Genomic DNA, 15,367 nt, shown 5'->3' with positions numbered 1-15,367 from the left:
ATTCTAATGCGAATTAAACTTGGTTGTAAAAAATGGAAAGATTTACTGTTCAATAACTCTCTAAATAATTTACATTATTACTTTTTATTTCTTAGATTCGTGAATATCTTAGTGAATAAATTATGGTATAAAAAAGAAATTGGTATGGTAAAAGATAAACTCTGGAAACTTTATAAGACAGAAAATATAGGATTAAGGAAAGTTATTTGGAGAAAAAGTTGTGTTAAAAATTGTCAACTCAGTCTTTTATCATCATAATTGAAATATTAAACTTAAATTAATTATTATTATTATTATTATTATTAATTTTATATTATTAATTAATTTAATTATTATAATTATTAAACTTCAATCTGGATGTAAGTAAATATTTGAATGCTGATTGCTCCTTTCAACTATTAGATGGATAGCAAAACTTAAAAGGGGTGCCTTCAAAAACTTGAATTTGAACAGTTTGCAACATAAAAGTAATACTTACAATATTTGAACCCATGATGTGGAAAACATAATTTCATTATGTTTTTATCTTTACCCTAGATTTGCTGAATATTTAATGAAAAGCTAGTTTCTGTCCAAGAAAGTTGTGATAGCAGATCTGTTAAATGGTTGCGATTGGCCTAATCTTAATAATCGTTCGTTTAAAAATGAGTTTATTGTACGTATAACAGGATAAACAATAACTTAGTTTACAGTTACAGGATTTCTGTTATTTCTTAAACTTTTTTTATTTTCTTGTTTTTCATATTCTATTCAATTAATAAGATTTTTCTTTATTCTGTTATTATTATTATTTTCTGGTACAGGAATGTATTTTTTGGGATGAAAGCGGTAGTGGTAAGATATTGAGCCAAAACTGATTGATCAAACTATAAATCTTTGTTGACGGATATATAAATGGTAAAAACGTTCATTCTTCTATGAAAATTATTCAGTTCATTAGTTATTGTTTAGCCTTCCTCTTGTGATTTAGAAATTAACTTTAGCTCATAGAAACAGTTCAAAAGTAAAAACATGTAGAATGTTTTTCCTAAATTTCCCGTACACAAGTAGTTTACTTTAAAAATATTTCTATATATTTTAGCCGAAATTAAGTTTAAACTAAAGATTTCTTTATTTTGTTATCAGGAGCGATATGTGAAACTGCGTCTGGTACCAGATGTCTGTTGATCAGAGATGAGACATACTGATATGGACAGGTGAGGAGATATTGAGCAAAGTTAATTTGCTCACCTCAACTTTTCATTACTGCTGGATCACAGAACAGATACATATAGAGAAACAATAATTATCAACAAAGATGTTTCTTTTAGAAAACTTCTTTAAAAGGATCTCTTCAGATTTCCGGCAGAAAGAATTACTGCCACTTAAGCTATTATTTTTCGTCCACTCGTCAAGTAAGTTATTATCATTACAATATTTAAATTGTAGCAATAAAGGTCCATGATGGTAACTTCTAACAAAATATTAAAACATTAGAAATGCATAAGTAAGTCAAGAGTGGTAAAATTCAGAGTCAAACAATGTTCTTCTCCTTCTACAGTTCTGTCCAACACAGCCTGGAGTTCCTCAAGGAAGCATTATATCGTAGAAGGAAATAAGTGAAAATATAAAAAATTGTTACAAAGAAAATAGCGCCTAATAGGAGATCACAGCAATACCGTACACACTATTCCGTTGCGCATAAACAACCGAAGACAAGTATACCCAAGGGCCAGTGCCTTTAATGGGGGCCTGAGGGCGACTACTTCCGGCCCAATTTAAAAACTCTCCTCTCACATACTGTAAACTGATCCCAATAGCGAAAACCTTTAAAAGAGCATTTTGGGTTGAGATGTTGAGGATCATACCTATTAAATCAAATTTGTAAATTTAATAAGGCTTGCCTGAATCATGCCTGTTGCATCTAATTGCTCGTTTTTTAAATGAGTTTGACAACACTTGTCTAGATTTCTACTTTTTCTTTCTCGCTCACCTACTTTTTTGGCCAGAGCTCGAATAAACATTTGTAAAAAGAAAGGTAAAATACAAGGGTAAAACTCCGAATTGGCTTCCAGTTCGTCTAGATTTCAACTTTTTCTGTCACTGTCACTTACTTTTATAGCCAGAGCTCAAATAAACATAAAGGGTAGCCTTCATTTGTAAAAAGAAAGGTAAAATACAAGGGAAAAACACCGAATTGGCTTCCAGTTCGTCTAGATTTCAACTTTTTCTGTCACTGTCACTTACTTTTATAACCAGAGCTCAAATAAACATAAAGGGTAGCCTTCATTTGTAAAAAGAAAGGTAAAATACAAGGGAAAAACACCGAATAGGCTTCCAGTTCGTCTAGATTTCAACTTTTTCTGTCACTGTCACTTACTTTTATAGCCAGAGTTCAAAATAACATAAAGGGTAGCCATCATTTGGGAAGTGAAAGGTAAAATACAAGGAAAAACTCCGAATTGGCTTCCAGTTCGTCTAGTTTTCAACTTTTTCTGTCACTGTCACTTACTTTTATAGCCAGAGCTCAAATAAACATAAAGGGTAGCCTTCATTTGTAAAAAGAAAGGTAAAATACAAGGGAAAAACACCGAATTGGCTTCCAGTTCGTCTAGATTTCAACTTTTTCTGTCACTGTCACTTACTTTTATAACCAGAGCTCAAATAAACATAAAGGGTAGCCTTCATTTGTAAAAAGAAAGGTAAAATACAAGGGAAAAACACCGAATAGGCTTCCAGTTCGTCTAGATTTCAACTTTTTCTGTCACTGTCACTTACTTTTAAAGCCAGAGCTCAAATAAACATAAAGGGTAGCCTTCATTTGTAAAAAGAAAGGTAAAATACAAGGGAAAAACACCGAATTGGCTTCCAGTTCGTCTAGATTTCAACTTTTTCTGTCACTGTCACTTACTTTTATAGCCAGAGCTCAAAATAACATAAAGGGTAGCCATCATTTGGGAAGTGAAAGGTAAAATACAAGGAAAAACTCCGAATTGGCTTCCAGTTCGTCTAGATTTCTACTTTTTCGGTCACTGTCACTTACTTTTATAGCCAGAGCTCAAATAAACATAAAGGGTAGCCTTCATTTGGGAAGTGAAAGGTAAAATACAAGGGAAAAACTCCGAATTGGCTTCCAGTTCGTCTAGATTTCTACTTTTTCGGTACCTGTCACTTACTTTTATAGCCAGAGCTCAAATAAACATAAAGGGTAGCCTTCATTTGGGAAGTGAAAGGTAAAATACAAGGGAAAAACTCCGAATTGGCTTCCAGTTCGTCTAGATTTCTACTTTTTCGGTCACTGTCACTTACTTTTATAGCCAGAGCTCAAATAAACATAAAAGGTAGCCTTCATTTGTAAAAAGAAAGGTAAAATACAAGGGAAAAACACCGAATAGGCTTCCAGTTCGTCTAGATTTCAACTTTTTCTGTCACTGTCACTTACTTTTAAAGCCAGAGCTCAAATAAACATAAAGGGTAGCCTTCATTTGTAAAAAGAAAGGTAAAATACAAGGGAAAAACTCCGAATTGGCTTCCAGTTCGTCTAGATTTCAACTTTTTCTGTCACTGTCACTTACTTTTATAGCCAGAGCTCAAAATAACATAAAGGGTAGCCATCATTTGGGAAGTGAAAGGTAAAATACAAGGAAAAACTCCGAATTGGCTTCCAGTTCGTCTAGATTTCTACTTTTTCGGTCACTGTCACTTACTTTTATAGCCAGAGCTCAAATAAACATAAAGGGTAGCCTTCATTTGGGAAGTGAAAGGTAAAATACAAGGGAAAAACTCCGAATTGGCTTCCAGTTCGTCTAGATTTCTACTTTTCCTTTCTCTGTCAGTTACTTTTATAGCCAGAGCTCAAATAAACATAAAGGGTAGCCTTCATTTGGGAAGTGAAAGGTAAAATACAAGGGAAAAACTCCGAATTGGCTTCCAGTTCGTCTAGATTTCTACTTTTTCGGTCACTGTCACTTACTTTTATAGCCAGAGCTCAAATAAACATAAAGGGTAGCCTTCATTTGTAAAAAGAAAGGTAAAATACAAGGGTAAAACTCCGAATTGGCTTCCAGTTCGTCTAGATTTCAACTTTTTCTGTCACTGTCACTTACTTTTATAGCCAGAGCTCAAATAAACATAAAGGGTAGCCTTCATTTGGGAAGTGAAAGGTAAAATACAAGGGAAAAACTCCGAATTGGCTTCCAGTTCGTCTAGATTTCTACTTTTTCGGTCACTGTCACTTACTTTTATAGCCAGAGCTCAAATAAACATAAAAGGTAGCCTTCATTTGTAAAAAGAAAGGTAAAATACAAGGGAAAAACACCGAATAGGCTTCCAGTTCGTCTAGATTTCAACTTTTTCTGTCACTGTCACTTACTTTTAAAGCCAGAGCTCAAATAAACATAAAGGGTAGCCATCATTTGGGAAGTGAAAGGTAAAATACAAGGAAAAACTCCGAATTGGCTTCCAGTTCGTCTAGTTTTCAACTTTTTCTGTCACTGTCACTTACTTTTATAGCCAGAGCTCAAATAAACATAAAGGGTAGCCTTCATTTGTAAAAAGAAAGGTAAAATACAAGGGAAAAACTCCGAATTGGCTTCCAGTTCGTCTAGATTTCTACTTTTCCTTTCTCTGTCAGTTACTTTTATAGCCAGAGCTCAAATAGACATAAAGGGTAGCCTTCATTTGGGAAAAGAAAGGTAAAATACAACGGGAAAACACCGAATTGGATTCCAGTTCAACTAGATTTCTATAGCATTCTGGATTGTGATGTTATGAATCATAACTATCAAATCAAATTTGTACAATAAATGTGATGTGGCCCGCGTAAAAAACTTGCCTATTTCAGCAAATGGCCCTTTTTTAAATTGATTTTGACACCCCTGATCTAGATCCTGTAAAAGTAAACCGTAAAAGTGGAGAATCAAAGTGAATGAATTAAAATCTAAAAACATTCACTCTCAACAAAAGAAACTGTCCCTCTCTAAAAAAAAGAAAGGAAAGAACATAGACGTTTCCACACAGAATATGAATGTCGAAAACCTAGAAAAAGTTTTACTACCTTTTAAAATCTCCATTTGTCATTGTGGTCTGATCTAAAACAGAAGGCAAGCGAGGCTGAAAGTAGAACGCGAGAAATTGCATGTATGGTTGGATGGCTTATTCGGTCATGCAGCAAACCTATTGAATTTAAACAACTGTACTGTTTATAAAAATGTTTCAACCGTATTCTGTATTATCAACTTGTTTTCACAGATTATTTTGGTTACCGAAATCAGTTTACTCGCTGTAGAAACTGACTTTTGGTTACGAGAATATTAACCTTATGTAGATGCCCAAAGAATATAATAATATCCGGTACTTTAATCATAAAGGAGAACTATAATATTCACCTTGCCAAATAGTAAAAGATTTGTCTTTTTAAAAAACATGCAGTGTGATGTAATGTAATTACATCCATTAAAATTTAGCTGTCAAACTTGCAGTGTGATGTAATGTAATTAAGGTATTTTGGCAGCTTCTCTAGCTCATCTGTCAACGATCTCTTATTTCTTAGTCGAAAAACCTTCGAAATCACATGAGTACATGGAGTCCAGTATCATTTAGATATCTGAAATCGATTGGAGAAAGTGAGTGTCTATTTTTGGCACAGAATTTTTCTATTATTCAATATTAAATTTTTCTTGAGTTATTAAATGACGCGATACAACGATGTATGTATGATACGATCCTATGTAGGATTAACCAGCTGATTTGCAGATGTAGTTACATTATCCTTAATTCATTCTTAGATCCCCAGTTATACCTTATCTATAAATTCAAGACAACTACATCAAACTTCTAGACTGAACAGGAGCTTCTGCAAACTACTTACTTGCTAAGTGTAGAATAAATATTTATCTTATGAGTAAAATCTGTCGTCCAGAAGGTTAAATTGTTTGAATGTCGAACTTAAGCCTCCAATAAGAATTTGCTCCCTTTAAATGGTCAGTGTAGGTTGTCTAGAGTTATGTGTGCATCAGACTTACCTGGTCGCAGCTGCCCATACAAGTCTTGTAATGCCTCACTTCCAGGACAGTTTTCTCTTGCTAACTCATCATTTTCTAATTCTTCTGGGAGAAACTACTCTTCAGTAACATAGTCGTCCTGAATTGGACCGGTTGTAATAAAAGTAGTAAGTAGGATTATTAGTGCCTTCGCTAATTTTTATTATTAGTTAGCCCAAGTTGATTATTTTATGGGGAAACACATTTTAATTACTGAAGTTCTAGTTTTTTATAATTACACTTTCTACTAATAAAGGTAGTATTAAAATGTTTAATAGTATGTTAGAACTACCATTATTGATAATGAAACCTACTGTAATATAAGAACTATTGGTGAAAAGAGTAAATATTGTTCCGTTTTCAAATTACATCTATCAAAGCCTTTCATTCTTCTCAATGTAATAAGAACTCAATATAATTATCATAACATAAATTATATATTTAATTCTGAACTCTGATAATATTAATTCTGATAATATTCATTATCGGATAATTATGAATAATACAAACAAAAAGTTTGGGTCAATTACACTTAAGCAATGATGTAAACATAATTGTTATTCTTTGTAAACTTCTTTTTTTGTTTTATGAAAAGTATTATTTTCTTGTTCGTTAAAATTATTTTTTACTTACTTGAACATTGATGTGAAAGTCTTTTTACCTCCATACAGCTTTAGCGCTGAATATTATTAATTTGTTTGCTTTGTTTAAGGCAACTACTGTAAGTTTATTTAGAGATAATTTAATATTTTTCAAGCTATAACTACAGATCAGCCATTCACAAACGCATTAATAATAGGCTGCTTTACCTTTCAGCATGTTCCACTTTGGCTAAAATTGTGTATAATATTTAACTTTTATGGGCAAAGAAGCAAAAGATCTTCACTATTTTAGCAAATGCCATTTAAGATTAAGATCCATAGCCATCATAGCTCTTCTTAAATTTTTTTAAAATTCAAAGTGCAATTTGTTGTTTGCAGCCATATACGTTCTGTATCCATATTTGACAATACATATGAGAGAATTGGGTATAAATGTAGAGGAAACTGCTATAATGTCCGCCGTTACACCGATTGTATCCATAATAATGCCACCAATAGCTGGTGTTATTGCCGATAGAATAGGCAATTTCAAGGTAATTTTGTTGTTTTTTTTTAGTATTATTTTTCCGATTCTTTTAAATCCGATATTTGTATTTAATTGAACTTCAGAAAGTGTTGCTCTACTCATTATTAGTTTATCCTTTTCTGATTAGGACTTATTAACTTTGAAGCGAACCCCATTCTGGCATTAATTTAAATATCAAATTTGCATATTCAGTTTTTGTGTTCTGATGTACTTAGAGACAAAGAAGAGAGGCCGACGTACCCGCACAGAGAGCAATTTAAACGAAAAACCATATTTTCCTGTTCATTGGTCTTTAAACATATATTTCCGATTAAATCACATCTAAAATTTGAACGATTGCAAGTGTGAGAAAGGGTTGAGAGAAAATTATAATTGGGTTCGTTTTAATTTTTAATTTAAACTAATTATCATACCATTTTTTTAATTCACAGATAATATTATCACTGTTCAGTGGTCTTGGAGGAGCGGCATCTCTGCTACTGTTGTTGGTACCTGTCGGCCGAATTCTTATCTCATATCCAGAAAATACAATTTTAGAAATCAACGCTAATCTAAGTAAATTTTATTGATTTTGTTATAATATTTTTGTTGTTAAAGAACATATTCACATAAAATTTATGATAAATAATGTCTTCAAGGTGTAATAGATATGAAAATAGCCGAACCGTATCCTTGCATTAGACACTCCAATATTACCTTGCCAGTGAATTTACAGTTACAAGCGTGTGGTATGATATGTACAAGATTTGCCGAAAATTTCCAACCATATGTAAGTATATGCACTTTATATTTTCCATAATGCGGCATATTTTGGGTACAATAATACAAAAGTGTACAATAATGGTAGCATAACAGTGCTATAACAAATTATAAAATTTTAAACTGTTATTAGATTAGTAAATATTGCAAAAAGTGGAAAAAGAAAAAAGAAATGATTTTAGTTTGAAACAAAATAATGTGTAGATATAGAGACTATGGGTAGAATTTTGGAGAGCGTGTGAAAAGACAGAGCCGAAACTTGTGTTTAGAGCGAATAATGGTATGAATTTATTAGGGAACATGTTATAGACTGGACAAATACAATAAAAGTGGTAAAGACTTTCTTCAATATTTTTACAAAATGGGCATAAATTATACATTACAAATAATACAAATAATAGGTATTACCAGCCTTACCAGAAAATTTAAAAATATGCTTGCCTGAAAGTCTAACTTGAAAAATAAAGCGTTTTAAACAAAAGTTAAATTTTCGAATTGTGACAGGCTTCACGAACAGAAAACAGGTAGTCCATATATAAAGAAGCATGCAACTTTTCATGGTCGGAATTATAAAGGTAAAGCTGATAGAAGGGCAAAACTCGTCGTAAATTGTCCTTAAATATTTGATGATCACAAATGCTCAATATGTTCACTTCATTTATTTCTCTTAAAACCAAAACGACTTGAGAAACCCAGTTATATTTGGAGTTGTTTCTTAAATCACCTGAAGAGAAAGACAATAGTCTTTCGAAGCATAATTCAGGAAAGCGATTTTCATTCATTGAAAGTAATTTTAAAACCCAATTTAAGGCAAGTTTTAGCATTATTAGTTTAACATGTGAAATATCATACTCCAGCCTTATCATATAAGATGGTACGGATTTATTTAGGTGCAAGCATCTTTTAAAAAACTGTAAATGTGTACTTTCAATTATGTCGGAGTACCTGAGCCCCCAGATATGGATTGCATAACACATGGAAGATAAAATAATTGTTTCATTTAATCAAATTTCTATTATATATTATTTTTACATCATGACGAAGGCTATTATTATTTATCAAACACTTTTCTTATTTCTGTCTAGTGTTATTATAAACAAATATTAATTCAGCAAACAATAAACATCTCTGCTTACTAATGTAAATCGTTACTAATGTAAAAAAAAATAATATGTAATTAGAACATCCAATTCAGGTAGGAAATAAACATCTATTCTTTTAATTGTAAACACTACAATTTTTTTTATTTATTCCAATTTCGCAGAAACGAAGAAATCCTATAACTTCCTTTTTCTTCAGTTCTGTCGGCAAATTTTCGGAAAGGGTAGATATAAATTTCTGCTCCACTTACTCTTACCTGTGGGTTTTGTATTGCTTTTTCTTACTTTTTCCAGAGATTGTGCTTCTCAAGTACATTACAAAATTAACAGAATTTTCTTTAAAATCCTGTGATTTACAAAGTTTTTTCTGTACAGTTCTTTAAATTTTAATTTTTCATGACTCAGTTTATGAAGTCGCAACTGAAGATATGGTGCATCTAGCCCTTTTAATGATTATTTACAACTCTTGAGTAAAATAACTAACTGGAATTTTTCACCTACGACTTCTAAAACGTTGGTGCAGGAATCGTCGCCGGTTTGTAGGATTATTTTCTAATGGAAAATGTTAAATCGCTAAACTTCATTAGCTTGCCATTTTCAGAGGCGAATCTCAAACGCCGCTGTTTCCGCGAACTTATTAGATATGATAAAGCTTGGATTGAATAGATATGATGTGATAAAGTTTGTAAAGTTTATCCATAATACCTAAAAATCAACATATGCGATTGTAATATTAATTGCAAAATAGATATCTAAACGTATCCTTTTCGAACGCTAAAACCCGCCTCTTCATTTCATTGTTGAAGAGTACTCCGGCCGTAGTAGAAACAGCTCAAAAACAAGTGCCTTGACGAGAGGCTGGGAAAAAGTAATTGGTTCGATATTTTCAATTTAATAATAAAGATAATAATTAACACAAACTTAAACAAATAATAAGAATGTTAAAGCATGTTAATAAAAGCTAGATTCCTATCTTAGTGTCTGGTTGAGCTTTCAGGATCGAGGGCCAAAAACTGTGAATGAAGAGGCTGAGGCCGTACTACGCACGAGAAGTTATACAGTAATTGTTAGAGCGATGCAAGAAAATAATACGACTGATGCATACATATATACGCTTGGATCTGAAGATTTGCCGTTGTATAAGGAGAGATATGTAGATGATGACATTAGAAATGCCAGAAAAATGAAAAACAAAGGACATTTTACTACATCAGTTAGAAAATTATCTGAATCGAAATATTTTTTCCCAACAAGTGGACTGTATACTTTTAAATGTTCGCCCGCGACTAATGGAGGTAATATAGTAAAATGTAGTTTTTAGAAATAAAATTTATAAATTTGCCCATAATTTTTCTAAGAATTCATTTGGATTTCAGAGAATATTACTTGTACTATCAAATTGGAGCATGGTGAAGTTCCAACAAACATAACAAATGTTCCTGTTGACTATAAAGTGATATTGAACAACAGTTTGACTGCAACAAACAATTTATTTAATACTTACATACTTCAATCAATGAAACCGAATTTTAAGAATTTGTCAAGCGTTAGTTATTGGCGTACATTCGGTATTAGTTCTGTAAGTTTCCTTGAATACTGAAAGATTCAAGATTTTGTAAATTCATTAAACTTATACTTTTTTCTTTATGTGAATTAGATAACTCCACAAAGTTTGTCTGTAGAGGTACCTTTGTTAAATAAAGATAATGCCTTAGAGGTGGATACAATTCTGAAACTAACACACTGTGAACCAAGATGTCTGGCCACTGTTCCTAGAACTGCAATATGCACCAATAAAGATGTTACTAGAGAGTTTGATATAAGATTAACCTTTTGGTTGTATCTTACTATCAGAGTGTTTATTTCAATGATCAGCGGAACAGCTTTTGCAATGTTTGAAGGTATGTTATTTTTAGGATCTATTCTTCGTTGAATAAGCCAATGAATAATAGTGGATTAGAAATTAAGAAAATAAAGTTCAAATGGTTTTAACTGTAACAAATCTTCACAAATTATAGCCATTCTTTTTATAAAAATATTTCTATGAAAGGGGTACGCGAAAGAATAAAAATAATAATAATATTACCTCTGATTGATGTAATTTGATCGAAATCTTCTATTTTTTTTCTTTTGTGATACTTAAACAATAAATTGTTCCATTTGTTTATTCAAACTAAGTAACTACTTTTAGAAAGTGACCTAGACCTTTCCTTAATTATTTTATTTAATAGAATTGTTTAGAAGTTTAACACATCAGTTAGGAAAGGATACAAGTACCAAATTCCTACGTAAAATACTTTTACTATTAAAATTTTTCTTTCAAATAAAAACTTCCAGTACGCGAAGTGGTTGTTTGTTGCTTACTAGTCTGCGCTCATCGACTGTAAACCCTTCCTCATAAAAACTGAATACTTAAGTAACAAATTTATAAGACTGTTGGTGCCTGCATGGAGTGCGTCAGCTACTTGTCACTAGTACCGCTACATACTTGTTACGGTACAGTTCTATTATTATTCATGCATGTATGCAATCATTTAGAACTGGTTAATGAATGTTTTTTAGGTGCAGTCATAGCAATACTTAGAGAGCATAAAGCTGATTATGGTCTGCAAAGAATTTACGCAACTATTGGTGGTATGATCAGTTCACCATTATCTGGCTGGCTCATTGATTACGCCAGTGCCAATAAAGATTTCACAGATTTTAGGTGATTATTATTTTTTTTTAAATATTTGTTTAAAAGCGTGTGGTCATTTATAAAACATCAAAGCCACAAAATATAAAATTCTAGCCGAAAAAATATCTATTGGAAAAAATAATAATAATTAAACTCTATAATTAAAGTGGTAAGCTGAAATAGAGAACACATATACATACGTATGTGTTCATGGTTTCTGCTATTAAAATTTAGATCATGTATTACGCTTCAACTAAAGACTAAAACGAAAGTTGTTTCATCTACTTTTACAGTAACATTTCTCTAACTTTAATTGCAACTTAGTAAACATACTAATTGCGTAACGTTACCGAAAACAAGCAGCAACTAATAGACCTAAGAAGCGAGGAATTCAGCGTCGCGTACCAATATCTGCTGTGGAATAATACCTAAAAAATTGTGCAAAAATTATTGTAAAAATATTACTTTTACCTCCTTGCAGAAGTTTAGAAGTGATTCCGCTCTGCTAAACAGAAACATACATAATTAAGATACAGTAACGGTATCCTAGAGATAACCTACTTTACTTCCATCTCTGACGCACAAGTAATCAATCCGTAACATCAGAAAGTTCCTAGTCAAGTAACTCATTCTTTTAATAAATCAATATATATTTGTAGTGAGATCAGAGAATTAGGAGATTTAGACAATTAATATACAATCTACATATGCGTGGGCAATACGAATTGAAACAATCAATCTTGGTCTAAGCGCTCTCTAGAAGGAACTTGATGTTCTTTAAATTAAAAAATCAACTTGCAGTTGAAATATTTTGTAAGTGGTAGGTAAACGTTTTGGTTTTAATTATTTGCAGGCCTGCATTTTATTTATATGCGGGATTGAAGATCGTTAGTGCTTTGCTTATGTTAACTATAAATCTGGAATTTAAAGCACCAGCGACAAATGTTTTATCTGATGTTCTGACAGTACTCAAAAAAGTGGAAATCGTTGCGCTGTTTATTACATGTTTTATTTTAGGTAAGACAAACTTTAAAATCTAACTAATTTTACATTGATACGTACACCTAATATTTTGTTTATTATTAAAATACTTTTTTAGGAACCGCTTGGGGATATATTGAAAGTTTTCTATTTTGGCTCTTGCAAGATTTGGGCGCCTCTCGATCTCTGATGGGTATCACGATCACAGTAGGAGGTATCGCTGGACTTCCATTACTCGTTATGTCCGGCCCGATTATTGATCGTATTGGCCACGCCAATGTTCTTTTTATTGGTTTCATATTTTATGCGATCAGATTGTTGGGTATGAATTTGTTTATTAAGAATGCTGACTATTTAAATGACTTCAGCTTCTGTGGTTTATTCTATATTTAATTTTCTAAATTCTTCATTTTTAGGTTATTCATTGATTTATAATCCATGGATGTGTCTAATATTTGAAGCGATGGAATCTGTTACATCATCATTATCATTTACGGCTGCTGTAACTTATGCAGCAAAACTATCAACAATGACCACTGATTCTAGCATTCAAGGGCTTCTAGGCGGACTGTATTTTGGAGTCGGTTAGTTCTTTTCTGCAAGCCTTCATTTTTAAATTTTAGAATCTTATTTTAAGTTTTAATGGTTCATATTCTTTTTTTCTTTTTTTTTAATTTAAGGCAAATGAGATTCCTATTTTTACTGTAACCTTTCTGCAAATCACTTGAATAAAGACCAACAACACTTTAAATATGAATTATTAGAAAATACTTTTGGTTAAAGTGGAAAATATTACCTAACTTGTGTTAAACTTAATGTTTTTTTAAATTTTTTGTTTAAGGCAAAGGTGCAGGTAGTTTGGCTGGTGGATTCTTAATGGAATCAGTAGGTACACGGCCAACTTACCAAATATTTGCGGCAGTTACCTTACTTACTGGATGCATATATTATTTGTTCAATAAATTTTATATTATACGACATTCTGATGAGAATGTAGAGAAAGATGTAAGTTTTAAAAAATGATCTCCATATTTTATCATGTTCAATGCTTTAATAACCAAATACCTAAAATCTCTAAACACGACCCTTGTGGTGATTATTGCCGTCTAAAAAACAAATTTCTAATAATCGTTAATTTTGCCGGAACGCGGCTTTGCTTACTCTTTTTCTTCAATTTTTCCCGATTCAAGAAAAATGCTTTCAATATAATTACATATACATATATAGATATTTAATTTTTAACAACCTAGCGACTTCAATTACAATTTTTGGTTAATCTTTTTTGTAGAAGCAAACGTCCCCAGAGAAAGGAAACTATTGTGAGAAAACAAATCAAACTTCAACAAACCATAGCATCAACAAAGATCAGAACGTTATTCAAACCATTAATGAAGAGACGATGCCTATGCATGCGGCCATTACATTTTCTAATAATTATAAAAGTAATGAAATAATTGAAAATATAGCCAAATTGAGGATGAATAGAGCGAAAAGTAATAATGTAATAGACAATAATAGCATAGAAGAAAATGGTACGCACAGCAATAAAGCTTTCGAAGCTAGCGGAGATATTGGTAGTACAACTCAGAATAATTATGCTTTAGATGCAAGATAATGTTTAGGTATTTTTTCTAAAAAATTATTTTTAAAGAAGATATAAAATTAAATGAGAAGTGTACTTCCCACAATTGTAAATATTTCTTTTAAACATTTTATTTTTTAAAAAATTGTATAGTATTTTAGATTTGTATTTTAAATATATTTTAGAAATGATTGAATCAGATTGTCTGTGATGTCTTAATATTGATTATTGAGTTGTTTATATTATAATGACGAGATTTTTTGTTGTTTTTTTTTAAAGAAAGTTGTTTCTGGAAGCAGTTATTAGCCTGACCATTATTTGTTTTGTTTTCGGTATAATAAAAATATGAACAAAGCATCTCCATTGCTTGTTGGGTTGCTCTTCCTTGCATATTTTTGCAATCCTTTACGTTTTGCCATCCTTAATACTACGCGAAAAGCCAGATAGAAGATGAAAGTTTTACATCCGAAACGGAAGTTTTCTATTTATACTGACTAGAAGATCCTAAAGTGAGCAATGCAGATGTCATAGGGCCGTTTGGTTTGTTCGATGTACGATTGTTCTTGGCAAAACAACATGGATGCTTAAGTTGATATTAAAGCTGAAAGTGGATGTCAAAATCGTAGTGATAGATTAAATAATAGTCTCAGAGCCTGTAATTGATGGAATTTAAGAAGAACATGAGGCAGAGCTCATGCGCTTTGCACTTGTCAGGTCTCAAGCTACCAGCGTAAGGGCCTCTTCACAAAAATTGGAAATTCGGCTTGGATAAGAACAGAAGTAACATCGGTCTTTGAAATTTGGATGCTGAAGATTTCTTTAGCAAATATGTTTGACCTATTTAAACGGTTCTGTAAGGTTCGGAAAGGATCTGAGGCAGATATTTGAGTATTCATGAGAAAAGGTAAAGGATAGAAATATATATATTTTGACAACAATAGATAAAAAGAAAGGAAGAAAAAGAGTAAAGAGTACTTGGAAAAAGTCATTAATCTTTAAATGCGTGAAGGTATGTGCTGCAAATGATGGACCACTTGGTGAAAGAGAAATACTTAGAAGGATACTAGACAGCACCAAAAATAGAAATAGTAACAAGATATCCCAAAAGTGTCCCCATTTA

The 15,367-nt window shown here is 31.8% G+C and overlaps 1 protein-coding gene across 1 annotated transcript in view; it reads left to right on the top strand.

The window, feature by feature from the left end:
- LOC141457685 (uncharacterized) overlaps positions 1 to 15,138 on the top strand; it is a 39,529-nt gene extending 24,391 nt beyond the window's left edge. Inside the window, exons 2-14 of the mRNA XM_074134893.1 lie at positions 1,126 to 1,394; positions 7,001 to 7,155; positions 7,580 to 7,703; positions 7,787 to 7,917; positions 10,005 to 10,302; positions 10,384 to 10,586; positions 10,665 to 10,908; positions 11,570 to 11,714; positions 12,538 to 12,701; positions 12,784 to 12,987; positions 13,082 to 13,249; positions 13,507 to 13,670; positions 13,954 to 15,138. Of these exons, the coding sequence (XP_073990994.1) occupies positions 1,298 to 1,394; positions 7,001 to 7,155; positions 7,580 to 7,703; positions 7,787 to 7,917; positions 10,005 to 10,302; positions 10,384 to 10,586; positions 10,665 to 10,908; positions 11,570 to 11,714; positions 12,538 to 12,701; positions 12,784 to 12,987; positions 13,082 to 13,249; positions 13,507 to 13,670; positions 13,954 to 14,280 (2,424 nt within the window). The 5' untranslated portion in view covers positions 1,126 to 1,297 and the 3' untranslated portion in view covers positions 14,281 to 15,138. The remainder of the gene's footprint in view (positions 1 to 1,125; positions 1,395 to 7,000; positions 7,156 to 7,579; positions 7,704 to 7,786; positions 7,918 to 10,004; positions 10,303 to 10,383; positions 10,587 to 10,664; positions 10,909 to 11,569; positions 11,715 to 12,537; positions 12,702 to 12,783; positions 12,988 to 13,081; positions 13,250 to 13,506; positions 13,671 to 13,953) is intronic.
- The last annotated feature ends 229 nt before the right edge of the window (positions 15,139 to 15,367 follow it).

The sequence above is a fragment of the Rhodnius prolixus genome, unplaced genomic scaffold (genome assembly GCF_049639745.1).
Source record: "Rhodnius prolixus isolate KJV_2025 unplaced genomic scaffold, Rpr scaffold_5, whole genome shotgun sequence".
Lineage (NCBI taxonomy): Eukaryota > Metazoa > Arthropoda > Insecta > Hemiptera > Reduviidae > Rhodnius > Rhodnius prolixus.
Note: the sequence above shows the minus strand (reverse complement) of the source record. Positions and strands in the feature narration are given on the sequence as shown.